Source organism: Cuculus canorus, chromosome 3 (assembly GCF_017976375.1).
Source record: "Cuculus canorus isolate bCucCan1 chromosome 3, bCucCan1.pri, whole genome shotgun sequence".
Classification (NCBI taxonomy): domain Eukaryota; kingdom Metazoa; phylum Chordata; class Aves; order Cuculiformes; family Cuculidae; genus Cuculus; species Cuculus canorus.
In genome coordinates, this window is record NC_071403.1 from 31,017,244 (window position 1) to 31,044,553 (window position 27,310).

The 27,310-nt window shown below is 39.1% G+C and overlaps 1 protein-coding gene across 1 annotated transcript in view; it reads right to left on the reverse strand.

Annotated features, from left to right (window-relative positions):
- Window positions 1-7,589: 7,589 nt before the first annotated feature.
- SEC63 (SEC63 homolog, protein translocation regulator) overlaps window positions 7,590-27,310 on the reverse strand; it is a 61,038-nt gene continuing 41,317 nt past the window's right edge. The window contains exons 12-21 of the mRNA XM_054062151.1: window positions 23,394-23,548; window positions 21,223-21,370; window positions 19,392-19,474; window positions 17,715-17,774; window positions 17,332-17,490; window positions 16,705-16,863; window positions 16,167-16,268; window positions 11,179-11,277; window positions 10,255-10,359; window positions 7,590-9,722 (exon numbers count right to left, since the gene is read on the reverse strand). Coding sequence (XP_053918126.1) covers window positions 9,579-9,722; window positions 10,255-10,359; window positions 11,179-11,277; window positions 16,167-16,268; window positions 16,705-16,863; window positions 17,332-17,490; window positions 17,715-17,774; window positions 19,392-19,474; window positions 21,223-21,370; window positions 23,394-23,548 — 1,214 coding nt within the window. The 3' untranslated portion in view covers window positions 7,590-9,578. The remainder of the gene's footprint in view (window positions 9,723-10,254; window positions 10,360-11,178; window positions 11,278-16,166; window positions 16,269-16,704; window positions 16,864-17,331; window positions 17,491-17,714; window positions 17,775-19,391; window positions 19,475-21,222; window positions 21,371-23,393; window positions 23,549-27,310) is intronic.

Genomic DNA, 27,310 nt, shown 5'->3' on the forward strand with positions numbered 1-27,310 from the left:
GTGCTCCTGGGCGTATGTGAGCACATAAATCCTGGAGGAAATAGTGCTGAAGATGCTAGGCAGGGATAACAGCTGATGTGTGCCACAGACACCTAAGTGGGGGTGAAAGCCAAGAAAGCAATTCACAACCAGGGTTCAGTCCCAAAAATTTGGTCCCCGAATATTAATAACTGCAGCAGGAAGAAAACTATGCTTCCATTACAGCTCCTCCCTTGCAGCCACGGCTCACCATCCCACAGAAAGCCTCTCTCCACCAGACTGAACACTTGCTCGCACACCAGAAACAGAGGGAAATGAGGTGTGATGGTGCCATCTCCTGACTGCAGCCAAAGGAGCGCTGCATCTCACTAGCTGGGGTGGGCTCAGCTGCCACCCTCAAGTAAAACTCATCAGAGAGAAAGCCATTAAGAGCAATTAAATATAAAGAAATTTTATATAAATAGTCAAGTCCAGTAGATTTGATTTTTCTCCATGGCTAAAAGAGCAGCAAAGATATATGTCTCTATATAAGCTATGTTTGCACACTCCTTTTCCTTAATTCAATGGAAAAAAATAAAATCACTTGCCATCCAAATTCACTGTAATTATCTCTTTTTTTTTTTCTCTTGGCAAGTGCTATTTTTAGTCAATACACATGCATAGTCATACTATAACATAGTTATTTTTTAAATTACATATGCCAGCATAGTTTATAGATTTTAATTAGTCGGGAGTTGGATAGCCATCAGCAGTCAGGAGCTGTATGTTGTTTGCATACAAACTCAGTTGTGAAACTTCCCCACACAGCATCTGCTTGTACAACGAGGAGGGGCAGAGTCTCCTTCGCAGCCAAACCCTGGGACTGTTTAGAGCCTGTTGAACAGTAATTGTGATCCAAGGGCTCAAATGCCACAGCTTTTTTATTGGAGGAGAGAAGAGGGGCTGAGTGGAAGAAGGTACTCGGCACTGGTGAGACTGCACTTCAAATACTGTGTTCAGTTCTGGGCCCCTCTCTACAAGAAGGATGTTGAGGCTCTGGAGCGTGTCCAGAGAAGAGCTGGTGAAGGGGCTGGAGAACAAGTCTTACGAGGAGTGGCTGAGGGAACTGGGGTTGAGAAGAGGAGGTTGAGGGGAGACCGTATTTCTCTCTACAACTATGTGAAAGAAGGTCGTAGAGAGGAGGGAGCTGGCTTCTTCTCCCAAGTGACAGGGGACAGGACAGGGAGGAATGGCCTCCAGCTCCGCCAGGGGAGGTTCAGACTGGACACCAGAAAAAAAATTTTCACAGAAAAGGTCATCGGGCACTGGCAGAGGCTGCCCAGGGGGGTGGTTGAGTCACTATCCCTAGGGGTGTTTAAAAGATGGGTAGACGAGATGCTCAAGGATATGGTTTAATGGCAGATAGGAATGTTTGGACTCGATGATCCAAGAGGTCTTTTCCAACCTGGTGATTCTATGACTCTAAGGTACTTCAGTGATGAGTGCTCCTCTTCTCAGAAAACTGTCAGATGGGTATATGGGACAGGTGTCCCTCCACTGTCAGTATGTCAAAATGCCACATCCAACACTGGTTGCACAGGATGATTTCTGCCCAGGGCACATCATTCGCATCCCCAAGCTGGAGCCAACGTACAGGCACCTCTCCACAAACCCTTTGGGGTTCAGTGACAGCTGTGAGAGACACAGGGAGCCCCAGCATGCTGCTGAGGGGAGTGATACCTTTAAGTAAAGCCCTGGAGCAGCACTGTCCTGCTGCTGGAGAGAGATGCCACTGGGCAGCCACCCAGGCAGCTGTAGCACCTACACCCACATTTGCCTGGCTAACCAACAGACAGCAGCTACATCTCTTGGCCACACAACACTTTTTAAAAGTACAAGAAGAGATCAGAAATGTATCAAAGTTTCTTCATTCATTTGGTTTCCGAGGATGATCTGTATCTGGATTTTATTTTACTGGTATACTTTAGTATAGTTCACCTCCAAAGCACCCCAAAGTCACACGAAATCCAGAATCCCAGGGCAGGCTCTGTTGTCTTTCATCCACATCCAGCTCTGCAATGACTTGTAAGATCCTGTCACAGGCAAGCAATAAGTTGACCTAGCAAAAGAGGTTTGAACTTTACAAGTGGCCTCTGCTCTATGCAAATGCTACAAATTTCAGCTGTGGAATAGCTGCCAACAGGAAAAAAGGAAAATAAAAATCCAGAACCTAAACATACTTCCCAGTTGTTATCTGGGCTAGTTGATTAATTACTCACATGCTAAACTTCAGAAATCATACTGTAGTTAAATAAAACTAATCTAATATTAGCGGTGAAATTTGTTAAATAAAAGTTTTGATTTTAGGGTTTTCCTTATATTTTCCTTCCTCTGCTATTTTGACACTTCCATCATTTTTGAGAGTTGCATGATGTGCATACCGAAAAGCCCTGCCTGTGTCTAACAAGCCGAATTATTTTATTATTGCCTAGCCTACAACTTCGTATCTACAGAGACTTGGCTTACAAAGGCTGGTGTCAGCCTCCACAGAGGTGCCATTGTAATATTTAACACTGAGCACTTACATCAAGATTCGAAGCCATGTGGTGATTAATTGCTGTCATTCCTGGGAATATCTCAGGCTCACATTTGACCGAGAGGGCCATGCTTCATTTAAGAAACACCAGGGTTTGAACAATATCACACTATTTTGTTTGTTTGTTTGTTTTAATTGGCTTTTAGCAACGTGCACGAAGATGGAGGTGGGCAGGGCTGGCCAAGCGGCTCACCCTGACCTGCACTGCTGCCCAACATTGACACTCCAGGGACACCTCATGGGCACCACTTCAGGTATCTCTATCAACAACCTTTTGGAGAAAAAGGTTAAAGAGCCATCAGGCAGGGCTGATTTTAGTGTTTATGCTTCAAGGAGGCAATGGACTGGACAGACTAAGTTGCTTTCATCCTGACTATTTCTCTTATAAGCCTTCTGTTTCTGTTGAGCTTATAATGCAGACGTTGTCCCTGGCCTTGCCACCCACCCCCTCTTGCTTTTAGTGCTTGGCTTGTCTCATTTCCAAAGTGCTCAATGCAGCATGCTACCTGTTTCTGTCTGCCCAGCAGAGCCAGCTCTGGTGTCACCACAGTGGGGACATCATCACATGAAGAGCAGCAGCACTTAGCCATTCCCCACCAACATCCTCTTTCCAAAAGCAACAGCCCTTTAAACGGCTGTGGCCCATTGTCCCGACTTCTATGGCTGCCAGGCAAAAAACGATGATGGGAGATGAGGTTCCTCACTCATCCAAAACAGCCCAATCCCCTGTTCTGGGACCCAGAGGCAAAAGGTCTCTGGGGGAGTACAGGGTGGAGGACAAGCAGGGGACATGGGCCATTTGAACCCCACTATGACATTGGCCCCAGCTGCCCTGCCTGATAGCCTCTGAGTCTTATAAGCTTGCCGAGACATCAGCCAGACGTTATAAAGCAGTTTGTGCCAGGAAATAGAGAGCTTGTGTATAGAAGTCTCCTTATTTTAAATCCCTGGTAACTTTTAGGATACATACTATATATTAAATGTAAATTTGAACGTAAAATATAATTGGCCAGCTTTTCATCATCTAAATGAACTATTAAGCTCCAATTGCAATGAAGGAGAGGGAAAAAAAAAAAAAGAACCAAATACACTTAACAAACCTACATCAGGAGGGAACCATAAAAAGATACAACCAAGATAAAACCTTACATGAGGAAGTTAACTGTAAAGAGTAAATCCTCATAGCTTAAGAAAGAAGTATACCTGTAGGCAGCAGTGCCTTCTGCCATGTAGCATTTAAGAGAAGCTAATGATATAAATGAGGTTGCTCGGATTGTCTCACAATGGGAAGCTGCCACTCATGAGTTGCACAGAGGACCAAGACAACAACAGGCTCTCTTGCATCTGAATTTATTTGGAAGGACCTGCACAGCAGGATGGCTTGAATGGATCAAATGTCAAATGCAAAACAAAGTAAGAACTATTACATTTCATTTGTTCATTTCAAAAGACAGAAGTGATTGTCACCTAGGCCTCCAAATCTCACCACCCTGTCATGGACACTGTCTGTTTTACAGCCATTATAATAAATAATCTCAGCTAATGTGATTTACACATAGTAATTAATGGAGCTTCAGCGGTAAGGAAATTGGTCATTCAATTTGAGTTTAATTTACTGCACACGCATACATTAGAAAGCATAAATTCCATAGCCATGATCTGGGCATGGAAAAAGGGTTGTGTGCCGGGAAGAAGAAAATAAAATGCCCAATAAACAATGTGCCACTGGCCTACCAAACCTCCTGCTCCAGAGGCATCTCCTCAGTGGGAGAGTAGCATCTAAATAAATCCAGGCATCTCAGCATGGATGCTTGGATGTCGGGAGGCAAAGTCCCTGCTGCCACTTCTATCTCAGTTCCCAGCAGCTGGAAACATCAGCCTGGCATATTGGTGAGTATGACCTCATTCTGATCCCTGCATATGTTCGGGGTGCATATCCATCGGAGAGAGCAGAGTAGGTCAACAGGGTATAAGATCACAGGGTACAGAGGCTACAAAAGACACTGACTCTGTGGCATACAAGTAAACAACTCCAGTGATGGAAAACCACGCCTAAAAGCCAGGACAACCTTTTGTAGCAAGAGCAGCATTTCATTTTCATTCACCTTAAGGGTGGCATCATACCAGCCTGGCTTTTGGAGCATCTAACAGCCATGCCCATGCAAAGCCAAAAGCAAGGCCTGGGCAATCCTCATTGGGCCAAGTCAGACCAGGAATGCCCTGGCGTCATTAAGGCATTGCAGGAGATACCTGCAAGATGTCCAGCTTTTTAGGGTTTCTCTCCAGAATGCCTCCAGCTTTATGCCGTGAAGCATCTAGCTATGTTGTTTGTATGAAAAGGAAAGCACTCACAACTTGTTTTAAAGGTGGACAAATTAAGAAATTGCTCAAGGTGGTCTGTGCAGTTTCCTTTGTGCTATTAAATTCCACACGTGCGATGGAACCGTAACAACTTCCCTGCTTAATTCTTAGAGCAAGCACAGTCACACTATGGCATGGCTATAGGTGTAAGGTTTATACACAGCGAAAGGTTGAAAATGCTTCCTGATTCAGCACACATTTGAAACTAAATTCTAGGTAAAGAGTATGCAACTTGGCTTATAAATATTATCATTAGCTTTACAATCTATTGTGCTAATTAGATTTATTAATAGGTTTCGTTGCCAGTAACAGTTCTGTTAAACTGAATGATAAGCAATTTTGGCAGGAAATTATTTCTACCAACTAAATAGTGTCTGCGTGGGCTCAATTTGCCTTGTAAAACAAAACAACGACAGGAAAGAAACAAAGTGCAAGCCACGAATATCACCCAGATATAGAGTGTGTACAAATTTGGTATCCTGTCTGGAGCTCAGCACTACACACGTGTCACCCGAAGTTCTCTTCTATTTGCTCCCCAGCTCGCTAAGGTCTCAACACTGCACAGCCAACAAAGCACCTACATACCTTACAGGATAGAAATGAGGTTAAGCACATGTTCAACCTCAAATCCAGCACTCAGGCTTTGTCTTCGACCAATCCCAAGAAAAGAGAGTGCCATCCCCTTGCACAGATTTTAAATATGATACCGCCAGGGGCATTTTTAAATGTGTTACTGCACAGAATGTAAAACTCTGATGACCACATTGTGGATGCCCAAAAGGCATCCCAGGTACACCATAAATCAGTTCTTTGAGGTATGAGCATTCTCACAGTAGAACTGCCTATATATATGCCTAACATATATAACTTTGCAGCACCTAAAATACAGCTGAATTGGAGATACCATCACAATGTCCATCTTATGCAAAACTTTTCCAAAAACTAATGCGAAGCCACGTTTAAGGCTCAAAATTGACCCATTGACACCCCTATTCCTGCTACAAAAAGGAAGCTCTACCTTTCTTTGTCTGCCAGTTGAGGCTTTTTTTTAAAAAAATAGTGAAAATAATTTAAATAATTCCAATCTTAACATGTGCTTCCCTCAGTATAAATTCATCAAGGAGTTTGGAAGAAACCCCCTACAGATAAACAGGCATAAAAATAGGAGGAATGCATACGTAACAGAAGAAAGCTCCATCTACACTTTCGCCCTCCGAAACTGGGAAAACAAACCCAAATCTACAATTCGGAATAAACTCGGTATTCCCCGGAAGAATCCCATGGTTTCCTGAAGAATCCCATGCCCTTGCCTCCCCCTGCTGGAGCCTAGCCTGGAACTACACCCTGTAGGTGGAAAAAGCGCCTTCTCTATGGTTTAAGGGCTCCTCCAACCCACAAGACATTCGCAACGTAGAGATTTACCAGTGCCTTGCAGAAGTGTAACTTCTAGTCATCCAGTAGCAGACAGGGGAAAAGTGAAGTTTCCTTTAATATTAACGAACCTCTGCCAACATTTTGGTGCAGTGGGAGCTTCAAATCATTTTATGCAAACAAACCCCCACTGACTTTTATAACTTGTTCCTTTTGCCTATGCATGCCAACTTCAAATTTATTCCAAAAGCAGTGTTTTTCTGCCCTAAATCTAATTCACGGTCCTGCCATCTGCAAGTTACTGCACCCCATGCCCATACACAAGGTGGGCCAGAAAGAGCAGGGCCAGTTGCTCTGCATCACCTTCCTGTCTACTGTAGCCAAGTCCAACTTCTAACCTTTTCAAGTGGCTTCTGGAAGTCCTGAAGGTAGCTGCAGCACCTCCACTTGGGTGGAGACTCCAGCTGTACGCGCTACTATTCTGATCTAGAACAAAAGGTTATCAAAAGGAGTCTGACAGCAGAAGGGCAAAAATAACTCTTCACACTGAAAACAGTACTAGATGCATCCAAATTATACTTGGCCCGCTACTGCACTAGGGCTATCGCAGCAAATTAGATTTTATTTCTACAACTTTTTTACTCTTCAGTTACTATTCCAGAGTTTCAGAAAAGTTGTGTAAATTCAACTGAATTAATTCCTAAACCCCATCAAAAAGCAACACATATGCAAAAGTGAACATGAAATGTTGCCACTGCCGGTAAAGTTTTACCCATCCCGGTAGCAGTTATTCAACAGACAGTTACTGAAGCTTTGAAGGATACTTCAAATTGTTCTTCAAAAAAGGGTTATTAATTGTCACACCACACAAGAGATCAACTTAGAGTTCAATAATGCAGTAACACTCACAGGAGTTGCACATCCACAGCTGGGGTTTTTAGTGCATGAAGCTCTTAAATAGATCATCAGCCCCATTTTTGCATCTGTCTTGAAAGTGGTGTAAAATGCTGCACAACAATACAGCTGAAATTTTCAGAAGAGAAAGTATCAGCAGGTCTTCTTTACATTAGGAAGGCTTCCAACACCACTGCAATTCTTTTCCTCACATCTTCATTTAAGTTACCTTGACTACACAAGAGACTCACATTCAACATAGTATTAGATGTAGTCTTTGTGAGCTCAGTAAAATTTCCCTTTGTTTGCAGACCTTCAGTGCAATCCCAGTTGCCAGCTTCAATTTTTAGGAAGAAAACACTTCAGCGTTCAGACCAAGGACATTATTTTTTCTTTTTTTTCTTTTTTCTAAAAATCACTTCAATGCATTCACATCTTGCAAGTACATACCTCAACTTTTAATAGTAAAATCTAGGCATCAGTAGTCAGCGCACTCTGCCCCACCATGCTCTTATTACCAATCATATCTAACTATAACCACTTACCAACTTTTAACAACCACAAAAGTTCACAAAGAATTGTTCTGGTAGCACAACATAAGTTTAGCGTTAATTTTGTCTAGATAATGAGTTTGGTGACTCCTCCTCAAGCATTTCTCTCATCAGTGCAGCATTTGGCTTGAAAGCCTATGGAATGCAACTTTCTTGGTTTTTTTAATCTCTACCGTATTTTGCAAACAAATTGGAGTTAAAAGGCATCAACTGTACAAGCCATTTAATTTAAACCTAGTCTTCATGTTTTTGAGTTTGAACACCTGACACTGTTTCTGCTTTACAGGTTCCTCTTGGACAATGCACTTCATAAATACTTTGAAAGATACCATAATCTCATTGAGAATATTTTCAAATTTTATTTGCAACTATCAGAATTACAAAGAATATAACAACGTAAATTTGCATTTAAAGTGACAACCCTTCCTAATAAACAAGGTCACAAGTTAGTGTGCAACTATTCTGGCTTTGGGCAATTTTCATAGGATGGAATTTTTCCTGTATGATAGTGTCACATCTTATATCATTGCATTTTCATAGTTCAGTATAGAGGAACAGAAATACATCTGCTCCTACCTGTAGAACTCGCGCGAATTCTGAAATATAGAAATGAAACTTCTAATTAACCACTTCCATTTGTTTTCTTGAGAGGAAGAAAAGGAAGAATCCATCCATGGCTTTCGTCAAGCCATGCATACACTAACAGCCTTGATTCTCTCCTTCCTGAAGTTATTCTGTAATTGACTTGTTTGGTTTTCGTTGTTTTTTTTTCAAACGGGGGTAGGGATAGAATCACTGTCTTATTTACAGCCTTGCAGGAGACTAAGGTAAAAAAAAAACTCAGAGATGCACATTATTACAAATGCAAACAGCCATCAAATTGTCCAGTTTATTGATGGGAATTCAAAATTGATACAAAACATGCCCTCTTTGCATGTTGTATTTTACCCTTAAAATGCTTCTGACAGCATCATGTATATTCAGTGTTAAGAATATACTTCAGCTTTCAGCATGTACCTTTCATAAAGGTATTACACAAAAGCCATCAATTTACATAACATGGTCCCAAAATTGCTTTCAGATATCTTGTTTATCAAAAGACTCAGATCTTCTGCTGATCTGATGAAATAAAGGCTTAAAAATGTTTTAAGCCATTAATAAGTATCCTACAGCAGAGTCAAGAAAGTTTGATTTCCATTATAGTCTCGGGCATAAAAAGACAACAGTCCTAAAAAAAACAGCCCTCCAGAATATATGGAATGTGGCAATGGGGATGATGCCAATTTATAATGATCTAGGTAAGTAAAACAGATTCTTAAAGCTATGATGATGTGAGTGAGCAGTATCACAGCAAAATATTTAATGAATACCACAGAACCAATCAAGTTTGAAAGTTGAGCAGATGTTGTTTCAATCAATCAAGAGATTTTTAATGTCAAATATACCAAAACGTTTTCTAAAAGAAATTCCTAATGCAGAAAAAATTATTTAAAGTTTACTCCTAGCTAACAGTACCTTTTTTTTAAATTGGACCCTAGACTGATCAGACAATACATAGCCCACACTTTTGGACATTTATCATAAAAAAGCTTTTATTTTCAATTGAAACAAATGCACCATCCTGCACTTGAGGGCTATAGTGAGCCATAAGCATATTCCCAGGTGTATCAATGGCAACAGATTTGTTTCACCTCCACTGAGAAGTTACATAATGCACTCTTAATCAGTAAAGTATAATTAAACTCAGCCTTCTCAAAGCTTCTGTACTGCATTTCTTGATTATTGTACAGTTCCACCATCAGACCAAAGTTTGCAGTGTGTGCAGATATTGTAGTCAATAATATTGTTTAATCATCATCATCCTCCTCTTCCTCTTCCTCCTCAAAACTGTCTTCAAAGCCCTCACTGTCTTCCTGGTCCTCATCACCTTCTATTGCTGTATCCCATTGTGGATGATTTTCTGGCACTGGTTTTGCTTCATGAACTTCCAGCTAGAATCAGATAAAAAAGGGGAAAAAGGGTTACAGACGATACACACCAATTGGGGGGGGGGGGGGGGGGAAAGACACCTGAAAAAGAAATTACACAGCACATGAAACTGACAGTTGAAAAAAGCCACAAAACAAAAACAACCCTCCTAAAAACCAAAACAAATCCAACAACTACTTTCAGAAAAAAAAAAACATGCCAGATTTTTCTCACTAGCTGCAAACATCTAGGACTAAGGGCAGGGAAATGGCATGGCAGACTTGAGGGTATAAAGCCAGAACCAACCATACCAAAGAGATCAAATATGAGAAATGTGTATTAGAATACAGAGGCACAGGAAAGCATCACAAACTGTAGTCTCATGTAATCCATCACAAAACTGTCACTATTGGCATCACGTAGAAACTGCTTCCAAGTCCCTCCTTACCACTGCTTTAAAATTAGTACAGCTTAATTCTTAAAGGTATCAGGACTTTTGGGTCATATGAAGTAGCATTTGATATAATAAAAATGTAAAACACAACTAAATGTCACCTTCAATGGTTTAATCTGGTCCAGTCCCATATATGAATCCGATCTTAAATAAACTGTATACTGATAGTTTCCAGGCTTGCCTGGTGCTGGGAACTTCAGCTCTACCTACAAAACAGAATGCATGCCGTAAATTCTTACTGCTTTCAAGTGACACATTAAAACTAGTAACTGAGTATTCTAATGGGCAATAAATACTACTATAGAAAAATATTTTTCTTAAAAAATTTTAGCTTCTTATAAGTCACACTTCTTTGAAAATCTCTACATAATATAATACCCACAAAAGAGACAGAAAACCCAAGCACAGTACCTTCCATGAGAGTTGAATAATTGCATTGTATTTTCTCCTGAATTAGATCAAAGTAACTCCACATTAAGTACCCCATTTCACCCTGTCGTATGCTTCCTAAATCTCAACAACCCAAACAGGTTAGACTTACACCCTCAGTCTATTTGTTTTAACTGTTACTTGAAATTTAACATAAAGTAGTTCCAAAGAACAAAATGCATCAAAGAACACAGCCAAAGGTTGCAGTCTCAAAAATGTTCATATGAGCTGAGCTTAATTAGTCACAGCCTCTGCTTTACAGAAGAAAATTATTTCTCACGTTTGAATAGCTTTAGGAATGATCTTTGTGTGTGAATCTTGGTTTTCATCAGCTTTTGATATAAGCGGCAACCTCACACATTCTGCACAGAAACTTGAAAGTAGTCTTCAACTATTTTTCTTTCTCTATTATCAATTTTCAGTTAAAAGGTTATCTACTTTTATCAGGAGAGTAAAATTTGTTTTCCATCTCAAGATAGGTAATGAATAAATAATTTTCATAATAATAAAAAAAATAACATCTAAATGTATCTGCGTAACATAAGACACTTCAGTAAAGTTTCTTAATACCCCAAAAGAAAATTCAAGTACCTTACCTCTTCTTTATCTTTTAGTGTACAAACATGATATGGCATACATATTAGCATCTGCTCCTTACGATCTGCAATATATAGCCACCACCATTCTTGTTTTTCCTTTCATAAAAAAAAAAAAAAAAAAACGCAAAACAGGATTATTGAAGTCATAAAATTATGTCCCTACACAGGTAATTACATTTCAATGGTCCTTATAATAAAGACAGAAAGGAGGTGGTTTGTGGGAGCTTTGGGGGAGGGTTTGTCAATGTTTTGTTGGGTTTGTTTTCTATTGTTTTAAAACCTTGGATGGATATGAATAATATACCGTATATACTGCATGCTGAAAGCAAACAGGTTATCACAAGTAACTGCTGGTCTCCAAAGGCTTCATTCTGTATATTCAGCCTAAGCTACCACATGAGACACAGAACCGTTCTGAAAAATTGCAGCCAGAGTGGATTAACAAGCAACTTCATGCAATATAATACTACCTTAGTTCCTTCAACAGAAATCCAGCGTGGATAAGAAAGTCAGCATATAAAGCAAGGTATGCCAAAAGACAGATAAAGTCACAAAAGACTATGGTGCAGTGGTGCAGTTCAACAGCAGACAACCATTCTCAAATGGAAAGACTGTAGCTCTTCAGCATCAACTGCTCTCCATTTAACCACTATTTCTTTTTGGTTAACCCTCTGGCACACATTTTAGGCAAAATCCACTTTGGTTGAACAGAAGCTGAAACCTTTCTATTGCGAAGAAGTTTAGTACTGCAAAACAAGTTTCCTTTCCTTCACATCCTGAAGTCTTTTCTTAAAAATTAGGTTGGGGGACTGTCGCTGTTGAGGCATGACACAGTGCTGTGGAAGCAAGTTTTTATTGAAGTTACAAGGCTGGTCAGCCCCCTCTTGATCTTACACACGCCTCTTACACCCTTTATCAACACACACGTCTCCGCATGATTGGATTAGATTATATACAAATGATCTGAGACTGGATGATACTACTTTCTTGCACAGTCCTATATCGTCTGCCTACTTCTTGTCCCATGATCTCCTTCCGGGTACGGTCAGCAGGGGTTCTCAGCCCGCTGTGGTCTCCCACAGGGGACGACTTCGTATTTATGAAGTATTTTAATAGATATTCAATTTTAATAGGTATTCAATATTCAATTTAATAGATATTCAATAGATATTCAAGCATTTTAATAGATATTCAATACTGAATATCAATTGAACCTTATCATAGATTCATAAGGTTGGAAAAGACTTTCAACTCCAACCATATCTGTCTACTACTAAACCATGTTCCTAAGCACCTCTTCTACTCACCTTTTAAACACCTCCAGGGATGGTGACTCAACCACTTCCCTGAGCAGCCTGTTCCAGTGCTTGAGAACGCTTTCTGTGAAGAAATTTTCCTAATGTCCAATCTAAACTTCCCCTGACACAGCTTGAAGCTATTCCCTCTTGACCTATCACCTGTCTTCTGGGAGAAGAAACCAACAACCACCTCTCTACAACCTCCTTTCAGGTAGTTGTAGAGACCAATAACATCTCCTCTCGGCCTCCTCTTTTCCAGACTAAACAACCCCAGTTCCCTCAGCTGCTCTTCCTAATACTTGTTCTCCAGCCCCTTCACCAGCTTCCTTGCCCTCCTCTGGACACACTCCAGGACCTCAATGTCTTTTTTCATAGTGAGGGGCCCAAAACTGAACACAGTATTCGAGATGCAACCTCACCAGGGAAGAGTACAGGGGGAGAATCACTTCCCTAGTCCTGCTGGCCATACCGTTTCTGATACAAGCCATACAAGCAAAAATGCTATTGGCTTTCTTAGCCACCTGAGCACACAGCTGGCTCATGTTGAGTCAGTTGTTAACCAGCACCCCAGGTCTTCCTCTGCTAAGCAGCTTTCCAGTTAGTCTTCCCTGAGCCTGTAGCGTTGCAGAGGTTTTTTTGTGTCACAAGTGCAGGACTCTGCACTTGATCTTGTTAAACCTCATCCCACTGGCCTCAACCCATCAACCCAGTCTGCTCATATCCCTTTGTAGAGCCTCCCTACCCTCCAGCAGATTGACACTTCCTCCCAGTGTAGTGTCATTCAAATTTTACTATTAACAGTATAATCTTACCATTAGGGAAAAACTCTACACCTTTTAGACAACCCAAATGTTAGACTGATCATAAAAAAGGGCCTGTATTTGTATCAATACCTTATTTGTTGTTACCAAACACTGTGCTGACTAACTTACATTGGATATGTTTCCATCACTCAATGGCAAGAAATTTTTTTAGAACAAAGATCAAAACTGTCAACTGGATGTTCACAAAAAAATGATAGAAATAATAGCTTGGGGGGGGGGGGGGGGGGGGAGAGAGAAGAAATACCAGAACAAGTGACAAACATTGATTTAATGCTCAATGGAATCTACAGAGTAAACTCTTTGGAAGTAAAGCTCCCAACCCCAAAGTACCACTGTTTTTTTATAGAAAGGACAACTGTGCAGAAGTGCCATTTTCCTCTCTCTTATTGGGTGGAATTTAAAGTTTAAGCCTGGGAGAATCTGGCAAGCTAACAGGCAAGTGGGCAAAATGCCCTTTAACAGATGGGTGCAAGGTTTGGCACGCCAGAGAACCAGTATGTTCATGAAATTGGAACACCAGGGCCATTTTCTACCTAAAAATGTCAGAAGTACAATCTGTGCGCTTTCTGGATCCATGGATGCAGGAGCAGAAGTAATTATTTAGGAACCTGCACAGATTAAAGATGCGACTCTGGCAGAGTAATCGACTGCCCCAAAACTTAGATGAAACAGTGTTAACGCTGCTTCCTGAGAGCTATTGGGCTCAGTCACGCTCAAATATCCGTAAGTTCTGGAAATAGGGATTCGTATAACTACAACATTTCATCCCTAACTCTGCATCCCGGCCATGACAGCAATACAAGTCAAAGTCTAAATCACAGATGAAAAGCACCACCAGGGAGTAACTACAGGTTTTGTTCTTCAGACACTGCAAATCAACTACCTGAACAAACTCCGACTGCAGATACAGCACTAAGTACAGTTGCATTCAACTTTCAGGAGATCAGTGGAGACAGGTTGGAAAATTTACAACCGCAGTACCATGAGATAACATGTGTGTATCTTTCAAGTTCAAGCATTCAGCTCAGCCCTCGATTTTTTTTTTAGCATAGTACTGTATTTAGGTTTTATCATGAAATCCATCAGCAGCTTGGCAACATACAGCTCAAGCTTGAGCAGCTTTGTACAGAGTTAAGAGAAGTCTTCAAAGGAACCCTCAGTGCAGTAAAAAAGAAATATGAATAGTTAGTGGCCCTGTGGCACTGGGCATAGTGCATACTCACTGTTTGAGCTTAGACTGATGACCAAAGCCAGCTGCCAGTACAGCAAGGAACTATTAAGACCCTGCTGTCTATTAGACATGATCTAAGGCAGCCAGAAGAGCAGAATGCCAGTACATCTTTTTTATGCTGGTGTACTGCTGGAAGCTGCATTGAGAGACAGAAGGGCACCCAACAGCATCAGGGAAATACAGCGTTAAGATCGGCTGTTACAAAACTAAATGTCATGAAGCCACACAACTCTCAGCTATAACCTTCAGGAGAACAATTTCTTTGGTATATTTGTATATCTTCTCTGGCTCCTTAGCAACCAGTCTTGCTTCCCACGTTTTGCTTTCTAATGATGGCAGAACTCAATAAAAAGCAGCAGGAACAGTATGATCACAAGCATGAGGACAGCAGAGTATGCTTTGCACACACAAACTGTACAGGATATACACAAGGAGCCCTGGTGACTGAAAAGAGGGAGGAAAATATACAGTGTCTTCTTTTTCTCATGTTTTCCTGTCCTTCCCCATCTCGACTGTCTCCTTTAAATCACAAGGAGAAGTCTTGCAACCCCTCCCTGTTACTGAAAAGAGCACAACAGGAGAGAAGAGATTCTAGATTAGTTCCCCTAGACAGACTGCAGGGAAGCAAAGGAAACCATCTGAACCACCGGCCTGGAAAGAAAGTGTGGCCAAATACTCTTTCATCCTGGTTCCAAGTCTGGTTGCCTCCCAAAGACCTAACTTATTTGCTCAGAACACAAAACGTATGCTTTGAGAAATCCCATCTTTTTCAAGGTTTCATTGCGATAATGGCTGTTCAGACACCTACGGAGTGGTTAGCTGTTTGTGTAACAACTGATATATCAGAACGTACTTTCAACATTAAAGGCTGCTGAAAAGACATCTCAGCCTATCTACTAGACTGAGTCACTACTCAAATACATCCCATTCTGACACCCATCCACACTCAACCTTATATTTTTGAGCTCTACAGGAAAGACTGTTCCACAATTGGCTTCTACTGCTTCCAGACTACATTGTGGTAGAAAGACTCCTTTGCCAGCCCTCTCCATCTTCCACAGCTGCATGCTGTCTTGCCACCACACTGTACTATTGAGACTTGAAGTCAAACAGCAAGCCAAAATGATCTGATGATTCAAATGACCCCCAAAACTCTCGTCATTAGTGTTAACATAGGAGAGACCTCCTCCTCCACTCATAGGCACTTGCAGTCAAAGAGCAAATACTCTATATTGGAGCCACTGCTGTCCTTTCATATTCCATTGCACCAGAGAGAAGGTAATGACTATAATTTAGATCCCTATATATTTGAAACACTTCATTCTGAATCTATATGTAGTAGATCAGGAAAAAAAAGGCAAGCATTATTACCATCAAAAAGAAACTGTAAATTCTATACAAGTTTGCAAGTCTCTGGGAAATGGATAGAAAGAACAATACATTAGGAGTTTTTGGGAAAGTATCTGAAGGAGTTTAAGAGGTTTTTATAAATTGAGACTTTAAAATGAAGATTAGCAACTTTAAGTATTAGACACTTTAATTGGCCCAGTATTCACTGAAAAATATGAAAAGAGCAAGTAAATTTGTATTATATTCTTGTGCTTCACAACTATAATGTTTTTTATTACTAACCTCAGGGAAAAAAAGACTGTAAACAGGATGCGTTATCTTTGACTTCGTTTCAAGAAGGGCTCGTTCCTTTCTCTGTATACTTTGCTGTAATTCTTGCCATTCCTGTTAAAGATGAGTTTAAAGAGTAACTGTGCATTAGCCATCTTTTGCATTAAAAAAGCCCATGGAAATGATACATGTGACAAGTTCTTGCGCTACACTACACATTATAAAATGGAAACGTAGTAAGTAGAGATTAAGTTATATGGTACAACTAAAAGCAAAATAAAAAAAAAAAGAAATCAAGCAACAGTAAAACTACAGAAAACATTCATGTAAACATTAAAAAAAAGTTTTCTGTCTATGCTGCAAAGACCCTTCACTGCACTGTCTTAAACAGACTCACTCTTATGCCAGAATGAGGTCTGAAAACCTCTGGAGAACTGGTATTACTCCTTCATCCTAGTGTTGCCTAGCCTAAGGGGATGCTAGAGGATTAAAATGCATTTTCTCTCAACCCCAGAGGCAACATTACCCTTCAAGAAAAAGTAAAGCTTACAGCTTCATCATCTTTGTTTTGCTTCTCATCTTGTTCTCTGTCAGAGTCTCTGTCACTTCCATCATCTTTTTCACTTTGAGAGTCTCTGTTTGTTTCTTCTTCTTCAGATTCGCTTCCTTTATCCGAGACGTCCTCCTCTTCTTCCTTCGCAGCTACTTCCTTAAAAAAAAGAAAGAAAAAACCCTCTAAGTTAGTTTCTCTGCACTATTGTAGTACACAGCATTCACAACACTTGTCTTAAGGTCATAGTTCTTATTTCCTTTCCTCACGTTACAGAGTACGTCTACAGTGAGGATTAATCCTTTTCACCTCGTGTGCCAAGAGGAGCAAGGAAGCAATCTTCCTTCTCCATATGGCATCTGCAACATGAACAGAAAACAGGATTTAATTCTGGGGTTGCATTTCAAAAAAAAAAAAAAGTCATAAGAAAGGAAAAAGAAAGTACCTACAACATAGTCCGGGAGGTGGAGAAAACACCACGCAGTGGGAGCATAAAGGAACTAATGCTACCTAATTTACCAGAAGATATACTTTGCAAAAGCACAGAATGAAATGCAGCAGACAAAAACTCCATCAGGAGTGATAAGCTGAACAAAATACTAAAACATCAATGAATGTATCAGTTACCCCATTAGCTTGTTTTTGCTTCTGCTGTTTTGGTGGCTGCAACGAAGGTGGCACAGGTTTCTTTTTCAATGGCTTCTTTTTCTTTGATTTTGAAGCTTTCTTGGTTCCTTTATTCTTTTGCTGCCATCCCTTGCTCTTAGCTTTGTTGGCATCTCCTTGCTGTAGGATAGCAGTATTTGAAATATTTATTCTGTTCATTAAATTTCAGGCATACGCTATACTTTAGCATTTTAAGATGAGAACCAAAGTTAGAAAGCATAGCTCGAGACACTTCAGTAGGCGTTTCTGAAAAAGTGCTTGAGAAGCGCACAATTAGCCACTCCAGATCTGAAAGATTGTTTCTCTTAAGTTAGCTAGCTAGGAATGCTCATTTTTCCACTTACCCCATCTTCTGTTGGTTGCTCTTCCGCTGCACATATAGACTGTTCCTTTTCAAACACTTCCTGGTTAAAGAAACATGTGAAAACTATTAATGCCACTGCTCTGCACCAAAAGAGCAAATTATTATTTTATATTTGTACTTAAAATAAATCACCTAAATCAGGTCTAAGTGTTTTACTCATGGCAAGTTCTTTTATCGTTGACAAACAACATAGGATGAACAGATCAAAATTAAACACTATTTTGAACATTTGGTCTAGGATTTTTCCATCAGTAACATTATAAAGAAACTCAGTAACAACATGTAATCTTGTTCTAAAGAATCTACTTGTTTTATAAAGCACAGAAATCCTGTATGACAAAAAGCAAGCAGTAGTAAAATGCAAATTCTGCTGCAGCTGTCAGAGCATTAAAAACTTCAACAGCTGCAGAGCTAGTCAGGGACACAGGACAACAAATCAAACCAGAAATATGAAGCGTTACGACAAAACACAATGTTAGTATTCTGTAGTCTAGAATGCCTCTATGCAAATAGAATATTTTTGTGCATTTCTTCACATGGCATTAAGTATTAAGTAATGAGCTTACATAAAGATGGCAAGTAAGAGATACCACCATAAAAAAGGCTAGCTGTAGTTTTTAGGTCATGTATTTCAATGCCGGACTGCCTAATGGTGTCCATATACAAAATGTTAAATTAATTTTCTGTATGTTATCAGATATTTTAATTAATTTCTAAGTACAGTTCACAATCTAATTCTCAGTTTCCTTCATTTTTAAGGTTCATAATAGTGATACACTTGTACTTTCTACCTACTGCATCCTCAGTTATCATTAAGATAACGCATTCTGAAATTCCACAGCATGAATATGCTACTTGCATTGATATAGGCTGCTTTCTGCTGAACTGGCTTCAGTGGCTACTCTGATCCCTGCTGTTACACTCGGATGTATGCCTTAACTTGGAAGCATAACTCAAGACTTTCCATTTACTTAGACAATCATCTGAATATTACATATGCAAGAAGAGACACTGTAGGCATTCTTCGGTAGAAGTTTTAGTTTCTGTGCATTAAGTTTTCTGTCCAAAGAGAGCCATTGCTACATTTTATGCTAAAAAATAAGCACAGGTCAGAAGTTTAACTACTAGGGTGTGATAGTATTTTGGTTATGCCATATTACTATGCATTCAGCAGCCCACTCTCTTCATGTGCCACTCATACCTTCTTTATTTTATGTATGTTCTGCATGCATGGAACAAGTTTCTTTCATAAGTGTCTAAAACACTCAAGAGATCTGTAACATTATGAGCCCACATAAAGTGAAATCAAACACCATCCTAGAGACTTGAGTGAATACTTGATTCTAGTTCAAGAATTAAGTTTCTAAATGTCTCTTTTCCTGTTATTTACAAACCTCAGGGCAGTATCATTTGCCATATTCTTTTACTGTTCCCTAGACAACTGCAACAGGTCAGACTGAACTTTGTTTCTGAAAGAGAAACTTTTCCTGGAATCATACCAAAAACAGAGGAGAGGATTAAGAACACAAGTTCTCAATTTCAAATTTTCATTTTGCAGTTATACTTATGAAACACTGTTAGCTTGCAAAGAAGCAATGCCTGTTCATTAGCATACACTTGCAGTTACCCTAAAAGAACAAGTACTCTTGATACTTACCGCCATGGTCTGTCTTGTGAGCGTGACCAGAACAGTGACAAGAGAACCTACTGTAATATTGTTGCTGTCTTCATCATCCAAAACTAGTGTAAAAAGAAAAACAATGCATCTATTAAACATCTTCAAAGCCCTTTTTCAAGTAAACATTTTTTCTGTTATGTCTAAATATAAGCATAAGAATTCCAGAATTTTTAACAAAAAAAAAAATTTCAAAATATTATTTAGTACATCAGTTACAACCTCAACTACACTATCAGGATGAGGGCTGGTAAATAAGCAAACTAAAATATTGCAACATTCAGTTTGAAATTTTAATTGTATGAAAGTTAGAAAATTCAAAGTTATAACTGCTTTGGGAACCATAAGTGTAGTATTGCACGTTATATATGAAAGCATAAAACTTTAGAAATATGAAATACCACACACAACTAAAGAGACACTGTTATATTTGCTCTGGGAATCATAACTTTGATTTTGCTGACTTTCATATGATTAACAACTCGATTTCAATGCCACATTAGCAATTGTGCATTTAATTCTTTTGTAAGTAGAAGGCAAAAGAAAATAAAAGAGCAGCAATCATTATTTTAAGTAAAACAAACATAAAACCCATGAGAAAGCCACTAAGGAGTTTATGTCTCCAGTCTACGAACAGGGGAATACCCCAGATTGGTGATGAATAATTATAGGCCAGTGCAGAAATGTTTATTCCCCCACCCTCTCCGAGAAAGCAGTTTTACTATTCACTAGTTTCACATGTATTATTTTATCTAATACTACTGCCGAGCTTAACAGAAAAGGATATTCATTGTTTAATCCTCCACATCACACCCAAGTACAGCTGTGGGACAAGTGAAGTCTACAGGCAGAAAAGGGTTGCTTGCCAAAATATGGGAAGGTACTCCAAGACTGAAATTTAAGTAGATTAACAAGAATGTGTACAAGAAGATATCAAGCAATCCTATGCTACAATAAGATAAAGACTTTTTTTGCTTTAAAAAACACAAACTTTTAGAAACACCAAGCTTAAAAGGCAATTGCTTTCTTAGCAGGCATTTCCATTAAAATTTGGCTTCTCTGAGCACTATGCATAAGCCAAACTACAAATTAGGCCACTCAAACAAAACATCACACTTTGAATTTGATCATTACAAACAGAGTAACAATATAAATTAGAAACAAGTATTAGAACAACTTTCCAAATATCTCACATTTACTAGCCCTGATCTCCGATAAAGGAAAGGCAACCAGAGAACCAATTCACCTTCCACTGAAAGGCTACCTAACGGGAACTGCTTAACAATCCACCTCATTTTCAGAGAGGAAGAGCATTATACATTCATTGAAAACAGTGTACAGAAAAAGGCAGCTAATCATAGCACAGACAAACTCTGCTAGATATAAAAACCATACAAGGATTATCACAAAGGAACCCATGAATATTAAGTCATCAGGGTCTACAAGTCAATCTCAAAGGACTCCCAATGCTGCAGTTAGCTGCACATAAATTCTGGAATAAGCACAGCTTTAAGATACCTAATAAAACTGGTATTTCAACAAGAATTCTACATTGCTCATGAATTATTAAATCAACAGATGAAATATCAGATAAGCTCCTGTAGGAGAAACTACTGCTCGCTTGGGAATCTGAAATGTTTTGATGTACTTCATCACTTCAGACTAAAGTACGAGAGCCCACCACTCAAGAAAGTATGCAATTTCCAGGCCACATAAATAAGTGAGTTGTGTTCCGGCATCCTCCAAAACTTACTGCCAACAGAATATCAAAATGTCAGAAGAGCAACATAATACAGAAAGACCTCCCACTCACCTTGTGGTTTTATGTCCATAGTGACATGTGGAAAGCTGCCAAGGACAGCCATAACTTCATCATATTTCTTATCTTCTAGGAAGTGCAATAAATTGCGACGATCAGAGCCTTTCAAACTCACCAAATCCTGAATACTTTTGATTTTATACTGTATTTAAAAAAAACACAAACAAACAAACTGAAAAAAGGAAGTTGCATGGTAGCAAAGAATAGAGCCCACAAAGAAACTCTTAATAATATATTGTGTATTTGTGATTACACAATTTGTAATAAATTGTGTCCCCACATTTCTAATACATATAAACTATTTGATTTGTTTTTATAAAAAAACCTATACTTTAGGTAATTATCAAGCATATTTCTTGAGAAACAATATAACAAACCTACTAAATAGCACTGCTTTGAACATTGGTGTGCTCCTTGGTACCTCACCCTTTAGAAACTGGATACATTTCTTATAAAACTTATTTTAGCCAGCTTTTCCAGAAAGCCTAGCCAAGAAATCTTACTAATCAGGTTATTTATATAGAGTACTTCGGAGCTTTAAGATTTATGTTAACAGGAACAAGTATGAGTTTGCTGGAGTTTTTTTTCATACTGGACTGCAAACAAACCTAAAACCATTCATTTTCAGATTTGCAGAGCAGAATTAGAAGGATAAAATGAACTCAGACCTGTCTAAACAGTCCATCACTTCACGATTACAGATATATTTTCTTAAAAACTACTTCACGCATCCAGGTAGACTGATCATACCTCCAATCCTGTACAAACAAGCCTAATAAATTGGTCTCTTCCTTCATGCAGGAGAAGGACAGATGAGATTACAAGATAGCCAAATCCTTGATTTTTCTCCACTTAGTTACACTGCACATCAAAAAATATATCTAAAATTATGTACTTTTTTGTATGCTCCCTGTAGTTTAGGGCTGCATTAAGAGAAATAAGTGTTTGATGATACCGATAAAAAATTACTCTTACTTCATCCGAAGGAAAAGACTACTTGACTATTTGATAAACAAGCATCTTCAAAGGGGATAAAAAAAATCCACAATATTTAAGAATTCTCTTATACCACTAATACAGAAGCATTTAAATATCACCTGTCATTAAAACTAAACAATACTTCCATTACACAAAAAGAATATTTTTAAGATTGAGCCAAATTAACCATTGTAATAAGAATGTCAAAAAAGTCAACAGCTTCTTTTAGAAGATAATTGTTTGTTTCTAACCAGACATTCCTACAAGATCTACTACAGTCAAACAAGCAGGTCTGAATAAAGAGTCAGTGAAAAAGAGTGAAGAGATGCATGCAGGTATTCAGACAAGACTAGACTTTTTTGTCCTTAAATTCTACAAATATCAACGCTTATCCAAGTACAAGTACATAGCTATAGCTTTTTAAAGCATACTCTTTCATACATAAAGGATCACAAAATCTGAAATACTTCCCATAGTAATTTTTTGGGTTTTTTTTCCTTTTTATGAACTCCTCTGTTACATTCCAAATCTATTTTCTACCAAACTTTGTTTACAAAGGCTTGTAGTGACAGGACTAGTGGCAATTGGTATAAATTGCAGAGGGGCAGATTTAGACTAGACATAAGGAAGAATTTCTTCACTATGAGGGTGAGACACTGGAACAGGTTTCCCAGGGAAGTGTGGCTGCCCCATCCCTGGAGGTGTTCAAGGCGAAGTTGGATGAGACCTTGGGCAGCCTGATCTAGTGGGAGGTGTCCCTGCCCGTGGCAGGGGGGTTGGAATTAGATGATCTTTAAGGTTCGTGCCAACCCAAACTATTTAATGAATCTATGAAACTAGATTAAGAATGATGTAAAGCCAAACAAGCTAAAAAAAAAAAATCACAGTAGGATAGTCCAGCTATATTCTGGAAATAAAGTGATATTAAATCGGAGGTAGTACTCTGTAATAAGAGGGAAACTTTTTTCTGTTTGTGAGGTCCATGGGGACTGATCTTTTATGTTCATCTCCTGAGATGGACTTTAAAGAAACACAGATCTAGGAAGTAATGCACTGAATTCCTGAAAAAATAAATAAATTTTATTCTCTCAGTTAGTTCATGATCTTGCTTCCTTATAGGCAAATAGGTAAAATTAGTAACAGAAAATGTTTTAAGACATTACCAAGCATAATTCATAGTTTTATACCTTTTTATGATTGGAGACCCGCCTAAGGTTGTCCTCTTCAATGTGAGGCAGCTGCAAAAGAGGCGACTTGAACTGCTGAAGTCCCTGGACAGTCATCTGAGAAAGCTTCATACAATTTTCCAAAGATCCCAAAGATGGAGCACGGAACTCCCTTTCTTGGGGAGAATGAAAGACAACACACTTTTTAATTTTTTCTTCTTACACTTTTACAATGTACTTGTGTTAAAAACAGAAAAAAAACTTGGTTTCAGTCAAGCAAAAGGAAGAAGCATGTTAATGTCCAGCATCATTAACCATGGAGCCTCTTTACTCTCATTACAGTCACAAGGCTCAGCAGAAATTTTCTTCCCTCTATTTAAGCTATCACAGCTGAACACTAAGAAAGGGAAAGACTTCCATATAACATTGTCTCAGGGAACAACAGCACAATGTATCTATGCAATTATCATAGACAAAAACCACCACCACTTTAAGTTCTAAAAGGAAAAAAGCAGCATTAAAACCAAGTTGTTCTAATACTTGTTACTATTTTCTGATAACTTTTATGTGTATATTAGTAACATTTAGCTCTACTTTGTAAGTATATCATTAAATATAATTTCAGTAGACAATCTTTAACAACACAACACGTTAAGATTTTCATCTTTAGAGATGAACATAAAACCTATTATATGCAAGAAAAAAAACACAGGAGTAATTGAAGCTAAGCAAAGCATATTCTGTTAGAAGGCAATAAGAATAGCTGTAAAAATATCGAAGGCATAGCTTTTATAACTCAACTTAAAGGTTAAAAGGTGTGTCTAAGCAAGCATCTATTTGACTTCTCTTCTAGAAATTTCCTGTAATTACTGAAATGTTTTAAAGTACAAAGAGGTACACACTCTGTATAATTAAAATGATTGAAAGAGAAGGAAAAAGTCTTAACTAGAACAGAGAACGAAAAGAATTTAATACTCCACATCATGTCTGCATAGAAATGAAAAAGCAAAGCAGACAGGTTTCCACGTACTGCTATTTAACTTTGTTAGACAGCCGTCCATTCATAAATAAGACTTCTCAAAACTCTGATGAGAAAACTAATTTCAGAATTCTCCTGTGGCTCAAGAGCTGGTTCAAGTCCACAGTCGGCAGTGTGCCGGTTTCTCTCTATATACATTTTACTGTTAAACAGAAAAACAAGCTAGATCCTCTTTAGAGAGCCAAGAGGCATTTAAGTAACTTAATTTGTTTTCTGAACTGATGTGTGGCAAATGAAAGAACTGCAGGAAATTTTAAACACGCATTACAGAAAGCACCTGCAATTTATGATGTCTGCCATTTTATTTAAGAGTCAGCATGTGGATTTTCCCTATACTTTAAAACCTTTCCTCAGGAAAAATAAATAAATAAATAAATCAACCTTCCATTACATTGACTGCTACAGATATATTCTGTATATAAACACTTAAGTATGAACACAATAATCTATATGAATGCATACACAAACATACTCACATATGGATATGAATATGAGTACTTGGTGTGGAAGTATTTGGCTAGTATCAGTACATTTAAGATGCTACAACAGGGACATAGAGGCACGTTTCAATAGATGAACTGAAATGTCAGAAGGAACATGCCCACTCTGCTAGGATTTGCCACACTGCCAAGGCAGTTTAGAGACGTGGAATAAATGCAGGTTTACTAACACCAAGGTGAGAAGGCAGGCAGGCTATAATCTGCACCAGACCAAAAGGGTTTTAAGGCAAAACCTGAACGTTTAAGTGCCAATGGCCATTTATTTTGATAAAAAGCAAGTTTAACTTAATTTTAAAACATTTTACAGAGGAAACATGAAAAAGGAATAGATCTGAAAAAAAAACGTTTGGTGTCTTCAGTATGTTTTCTCCTCCCTTAACACCAGTACCCCACTCCAAATTTATAAGCAGCTACTATGGCATGTTAAAATGCACCTGAAAGATTACTCAGGCACCTCTGCTCCACCTGCATATTTATATATAAATATAACCAGCTATCAAATCAAATTACACAACAGGACTTTTTTTAACTGAGTATATTAAACAGTGCTAAGACCATATACAAAGCAAAAAGAATAAATGAATGGAACTATTCAGAGAGACATACTGATAAGACATAACCTCTACCCTTCAAAACAAAAACAACAACAACAAGAGTAGTGGTAAGACTAATCTCCCAAATAAAGAGTGGAAAATTTACTTTCCATCTTATCTACCTTCTGCTTCCCCTGTAATTTTTTTGGCTACTTCTAAGGAAAGTCACAGGAGTTTTTACATTAAAAAACCCCACACTACAAATCAAGTTAATAAAAGAATCCTAAGTATTCTTCGACAAACTGGCTTTTGCAGGAAATTCACCTATAGCTTTGAGACCACAGAGCACTAGTCAGAGTAGAAATTCTCTTTCTTAAAGCACTGATTCATCATCCATATGACAGCAGAACGATATTTTAACAAAGTTAGAGAACATTATTTTTGTTTCCTGAGTATAACACAGGACTTCATATTCCCCAAGAGTGGATCCAAGGACACTATAACTTTTAATAACACCTAATTGCCCCTGCCATAAAATGAATGCCATTATAGCACATACTTAGACAGCTTCTGCTTGCCAAAGTGCAGAAGCCAAGATGACTTTTAATCTAAGGCATAAAAGTCACCTAAAAGAGAGTCACATTCAGGAAGTAGCGGTCAACAGCTCAATGTCTGTCTGGAGATCTGTGACAAGCAGTGTCCCCTCAGGGGTCCATACTGGGACCTCTGCTGTTTAATATTTTCATCAATGATCTAGACAGTGAGAGTGAGCACACCCTCAACATGTTTGCAGATGACACCAAGCTGAATGGTGCAGTTGCCACAGCAGAAGAACAGAATGTCATCCAGAGGGACATGGACAAGCAGGAGAAGTGGGCCTGTGTGAACCTCATGAGATTCAACAAGGCCAAGTGCAAAGTCCTACACCTGGGTCGAGGCAATTCACAGTTTCAATACAGGATGGGGGACAACATCTCCTGCAGAGAAGGACTTGGGGGTGCAGATTAATAAGAGGCTTGACATGAGCCAGCAATGTGTGCTCACAGCACAGAAGGCCAAACGTATTGTGGGCTGCATCAAAAGAAGCATGGCCAGCACGTCAAGGATGCAGATTCTTCCCCTCTTCTCTTTTGAAACCCCACCTGGAGTCTTGCGTCCAGTTCTGGAATCCTCAACATAAGGATATGGAACTGTTGGAACAGGTCCAGAAAAGGGTCATAATGATCAGAGGGCTGGAGAACCCCTGCTATGAGGACAGGCTGAGTTAGGGTTGTTCAGCCTGGAGAAGACTCCGGGGAGACCTTATAGCAGCCTTCCAGTACCTGAAGGAGGCCTACAAGAAAGCTGAGGGACTTTTTACAAGTGCATGTAGTGATAGGCCTAGAGGGGAATGGCTTTAAATTGGAAGGGAAGAGATTTAGATTAGACTTCAGGAAGAAATTCTTCACAATGAGGGCCATGAGGCACAGGCACAGGTTGCCCAGGGAGGTTTTAGATGCCCCTCTCTTGAAGTGTTTGTCAAGGCCAGGCTGAATGGGGCTTTGAGCAGCTTGGTCTGGTGGGATGTGTCATTCTGACCCCCCATGGCAGGGGGGGTGGAACTGGATGATCTTTAAGGTCCCATCCAACCCAAACCATTCTATGACATTAAAATTAGCCAATCACAAATTTAAATGTAAATCACAGTTGTTTGGGAAGGAATGGTAAACACCTGGGTCAACACAAAACCTCTACACTATGTTATGGCTTCCAACATGAAAGACACATACTTTGACCAGAGAGCTGAACTGATGCCTAAGCTGTCTGAGGCAGTTCTAGAGCATATTCCACGGTTTTGGCCAAAATCCTCACTTGGCAGGGCAGCTA